Below are 5577 nucleotides of genomic sequence, written 5' to 3'. Positions count from 1 at the left end.
ATCTGAACTAGAGCCATGGAATTCAGAGTTGTGCGGTACAGGTTGGTGGCTCATAGGCCATACTTGACGTATGATGAGGTCCAGGGGGCGTTTACTTAAAGAAGGTTGAGGACCTGTGCCGCACAACTCTGAATTCCATGGCTCTTGACACGATTCACATGTGTAGACTCAAATCATTCTAGAGAGCGGCTTTCCTTTTGCTAGAGACTAACACAGAACCACAACAGAACAAGCAAAGATGACGTGGTGAAAATGAATGAAAATGATTAACATTTATCTTTACTGCACTTTTTGTGTTTGACGCTCGATTCCTGGAACTATTTTGGAACTAGGCTATGTCAATGGTGATCTGTGTGGCAAAGGCTCCATCGGAGATTCTAGGAGTATTATACTCCATGAGCCGTCATCTTTGTTTAGTAAAAATGGAACATGGTCAATGGGATTAGACTATCTCTTATTTCCCTGGCTCTAATCTGAACTTGACAATGCAAAACATCGATTCTAATTCCTTCACAGGCATTGAAAATAAGTCATCTTGAAAGCTTTGGACTTCACAACTTAACAACTACACAAAATGTCATCCAATTCCGTTCAAGACTCTTTGAGTTATCCTGCTGACAAACAAACAAAGGTCACACAAACAAAACTAGAAATGCACTCAGAGAGTGCCGCCACGGAAGCTGTTGGAAAGAACATTTGACTATACAAACTTTGTTTTAGTCTCCACTCATTTCTGAATAATGGTCTCTCTAGACATCACATTGAATAAAGACACTGCCAGCCTTAACCTGCATGTGTCTTATAATCTGATGACAGTTCAGCTGGCAAGTCACCTGCGCAATTACTTACCACACCACTAACTAGGAGCAGAGCAACCATATCTCGGCCATTTCGTGAAGTTTTCACGAAAAAAATGGAGAAATCAATTGTAAGCCTTGTGGTGCCTTCACGTTATTGCTCGTTTTTCTTGGTTGGGCATGCTTCCGCTGCCTATTCATTTGAATTGCCCGACTGAAAACTTCACGAAATGGCCGAGATAGGGCTCAAACAGATGTCCACAAGTTGTTGCTTGTCCATAGGGGGTATGTGTTTCACACAGCTAAATGGAAGGCACTCCAGCCTGAAGGGCCACTGGACTGTTGCCGTGGCCTACAAGAACATCAACGTCAAGTAGGGACGCAAACGATTCATCGATTCATCGACTTTAATCGATCAATGCATTAATCGATTAAAAAAACATTAATCGCAATTATTATATGGTTGTGACGTCATCTGTCGAATGCTCCATTCATTTCAACGGGGCTCCCCAACGTTCGGACGTCTGTTATTTTTCGATAACGGACGGGTTGGTCTATAACAGACCGCTGTCAATGGCAACAAGACTTTTCACTGCTAAAGCGACTTTTCAACAAGACTCTAATCAGCTGCTGTGATAGACAGCACCCCTTGTCCTGGCTACCGCTGTCAATGGCAACAAGACGTTCACTGCTAAAGCCACTGGCTTGTATACAAGTCAGTGGCTAAAGCGAATGTTTCATATCACTCCGCGGTCTTTTGTCACTCTAATCAGCTGCTGTGATAGACAACACCTGTTGTCCTGGCTACCTAGCTGTTGCCTAGCGGTGTTCCACAACGGCACTGTTTTGTTTTGCGCAGCAACAATCTTAAAAAATAGGCCTAAAGAAATTGTCCCCGCCATTGTGTGAATCCTTCAGTATATCCATATAATAAGCGGGTTAACTTTCGGCGAGTCGGTCGCTTTGTGGAATAGCAGCACTTCAGAGAGAACAAGACCCCTCCGCTCCGCGTCGGGGTCTAAAGATTCTCTCTGTCGTGCTGCTATTCCACGGTAGCGACCTTCTCGCCGAACGTTAACCCTTACTTAATCGACAATTCAACTGACAAGAGACCCAGGTGAAATGGGCATGTGAAGAGGGGTGTGAATAGTGGGAATATTTAAATCACCTTTGGATTAAAGAACTGAAATAGAATTAATGTAGCCCCTTAATGCGCGCCGTACCTCCTGTGGCACGCTGTAATAGACATTGAAAGTTAACTACTATAGTACTACACTACTATGCCAGTGCACAGGGCCTTTAGTAATACACTACGACTTGGTCACCTTTGGATTAAAGCTAATTGAAATGCCGTGTCTTAAGGGGTTAAATGTGGTATTTTATCTCAAGTTTTCATAAAAAAATTTAGATTTAGTAGTTTTTTTTTCGAGAAACATTGAGATTTTGGGGGGGAAACGCCGCTTATCAGTTAATCGTAAGTCAATCGATAAGACTATCAACTAATGATTAATGACTTAATCGATAATTTCCATCCCTAACATCAAGTCAATGTCGAGAACATTCGGGAAGAGCCAGGGGTCTTGGTGCCTGAAGCACATCCATGGACATCTCCTTGCCTTCCATGCAAAGGGGATGAAGATACTTTTTAAAGAACTAGAAAACAACTGAATCGGGGTGGTAGTTAACTTCCATAAGGGTCTAATTACTTTCAATGAGGAAACACGGATGCTGTTTTGTAGAGTTGTTATACATCAGTTGTACTGCTTTGTAATGACTGAATCTGAAAATCTATAAATAAAAAAAAGAAAATCTAAATTCATTCAAAGTCATGAGATGTACGAGTATATTGAGCATGTTCTCATTACGAGGCAGTTTCTGCAGACATCTGAAATCTCACTACATACATTCTTTTTGTTGTTGTGTTATGATGAGCACCGGTGCCTGACCTGACTGAGTGAAAGATGGAAATGCAGGTATTGCGGTAAGCCCTTGGCTATGTGTGAACAGCGGGCAATACCAGTGACGTGTTTGCTGTCTCTGAAATCCCAGTTGCAAATAAAGACACTGGGGTATTGCATAATGGCCATGCTTGTTCAAATCAGCTGCTTTAATTGTTTCCCGGATAGTGTATATTTATTCAGTACGTTTTTGACACTCCACCGTCAGAAGAAGATTTCCTTGAGAGATTTTACCCTCGCAACGGTCTCGTGTCCAGTAACCGTGAGGGTATCTGCTTCTTTCAGTTAGTCTGACAGGACACAGTGACGGCTCGGCTGTGTTGCATAACCACATTGGACAAAGTTCACTAGGGTGTGTCTCTTGACTTACACGCCCACTTTCTCTCATTGTGTGTCGATGGGCAGATTCATTGCCTTTCAGTTAGATCTCGGAAGAGTCTGGCTGCAGTTCTGGTGTCGTCAAGATGGCGCAGTCCATAGAAATGTGTTTGCCAAAGGACCAGCTGAAAAAACGGCTGACCTGCCTGGTCTGCAAGGACATCTTCAAAGATCCTTACCAGCTGCCTTGTGGGCACAGCATCTGCTTAGAGTGCCTCAAGGGCACGGAGCAGAGAGCTTTAGAGCGCCAATGGTAGTGCCCCACATGCAGGCACAATCACGGTCTCCCGATCAGTGTACGTAAGAGCTACACACTGCACAGCATCGTGGAAGATTACATCAACTCCCTCAAGGTTGGTATCACTCATGAGGTTTAACACAAAATGGTGACATATTTATTTTTCCATATGCTTTTGGTTTGTTAAAGAGAGTCATTTGTCATTTGTTTTTTTCTTTTCTTTTCTTTTTTTTTTGGTTCACCATTAGGAAAAGAAACGATACCAAAGGGAAAAGTCCACTCAGACCAACGACGTTAGCAAACTCGCTTATTATGTCAACTACAACAATGTGTTGACTCTACTGCAATATCTACTGTGTGGTGCCATCTACATGTATATTTTTTATGGTATTGTACAAAGTTCACAGTCACCCCATATCATGATTAACAGACATGTACAGTGTACCATGTGCCATGTTGATAAATTGTTTTAATGTACAATTTGTTTTTGCAGTCTGCACATGTTTGGTGGAAAACCGCACACTTAGTGGAAAAGACCAGAGACAGAAGACTTTACTATCAAAGTATAGACCTCACATACCTGGTAAGTGGAGATGCTTTATTAACCAATGACTTGCTTGTCCAGCACGTGCCAGCCCCAACTAAATTAATCAAGACAAAGATGTCAACAAGATCAACAAACCCTTTTTGAGTTTACTCATATGGAAAATACAAGCTGTTCTTAGAATCTTCCGACATCAGAAAGTTCATTTTAGTTCATGTGTGCTGGTAGTGTCGCTATCATTGTTAATTTCAAGAGAGCTGATGTTGGAAAGGCATATTTTATTGTGTATGATTTCTGCTTCTCGTTCTACAATACATTGAATGAATGTGTTGTTGCAAATTAACAGCATATAAGGGTTAAACATGATACATGATACATCATGTAGAATTCAACACCCCTGTAACACCCTTGGTGCATGTGATTAGTGCATGTCATTTATATCTCTGATTGGTCATCCCATCCTATACCATCTAGGCCCCACCCTGAATAAATACACGGCCAACCCTTTCCTGCATGTGTCTGATGATCTCCTCACGGTTCGGAGGCTGAAGAACCCCCAATACTACCCTCCACACCCCTTACGATTCACAGAGGATCCCCAGGTCTTGTCCACCCAGTGTGCATCACATGGCAGACACTACTGGGAGCTGGAGGCAGAGGGCTCCTGGGACATCGCTGTGACCTACGAGACCATCACCACAACATTAAGTGCATTTGGGACAGACGCGCAATCTTGGAGTCTGAGGCATGATAGCAAAGGGCGCCTCTTTGCCTACCACACAGGAGAAAGGCAAAGAATACACAAATCCCTGACACACAACACAATTGGGGTAGTAGTTGACTTTTATGAAGGTGAAATCATTTTCAAAGAGATGGGTACCACATATAACCACCTGCACACATTCGAAGTCGACCTAAACCAGCCCGTGTGTCTTGGACTAGGACTGTTTCGGCCAGACCTCAACACCACAATTTCTGTGAAGAAGAACTATTCTGGATGAAACAAAACACCTATTTCACCTGTTTCAGTTACAATAAAGCCGTTGGCGCTATGCTAATTCATTCATCTAAATCAGGGGTATCAAACTCATTTTGGTCCGGAGGCCGCATATAACCCATGTGGACCTCAAGCGGGCCGCATTAGTGACATCATCGCAAAACAAATTACCCTTAAAGCAGAGGATTAGTTTTCAGTACTATCGCGTTATCTTTTCAGCATGTTTTAAAAGTGTTATGAATATGTAGAAAGCAAAGCAATATTGATAATCCTATGCAACATTTTGTTGAGTTCATTAATTCATTGCCCACCGCCAATGACTGAAATACGGGACAGTTCTTTTTTGCGGGGGTTCTGGGGGAAGACCCAGCTCAATACTAACCAATAAAAATACAAACATATTTATTATTTAATTATAACCAATATCAATACAATACGAATAAGAAGTATTAACATTTGATCATATAATAACATTTGATATATAAGGTCTATATACAGTATGAGCTTTATCAAATGCCTGTCACAGTACAAATTCACCATTTATAATAGAAGTGTGATGTGCACTTTACTACACAGTATAAGAGAGAGAGAGGATCATTGGGTTAATGTCATGCATGTCTAGATTTTACCCCCAGTGACGTAATTGCGCATTTCGGTTATTATAT

The 5577-nt window shown here is 41.9% G+C and overlaps 1 protein-coding gene across 1 annotated transcript; it reads left to right on the top strand.

The window, feature by feature from the left end:
* Positions 1-3219: 3219 nt before the first annotated feature.
* Positions 3220-5320, top strand: LOC134451728 (tripartite motif-containing protein 14-like). Its single transcript, XM_063202130.1, has 2 exons — positions 3220-3322; positions 4390-5320. Exons 1-2 carry the CDS (start codon positions 3220-3222, stop codon positions 4914-4916), a joined length of 630 nt encoding a protein of 209 aa, XP_063058200.1. The 3' UTR covers positions 4917-5320.
* Positions 5321-5577: the final 257 nt, after the last annotated feature.

This window comes from Engraulis encrasicolus, chromosome 7 (assembly GCF_034702125.1).
Source record: "Engraulis encrasicolus isolate BLACKSEA-1 chromosome 7, IST_EnEncr_1.0, whole genome shotgun sequence".
NCBI lineage: Eukaryota > Metazoa > Chordata > Actinopteri > Clupeiformes > Engraulidae > Engraulis > Engraulis encrasicolus.
Note: the sequence above shows the minus strand (reverse complement) of the source record. Positions and strands in the feature narration are given on the sequence as shown.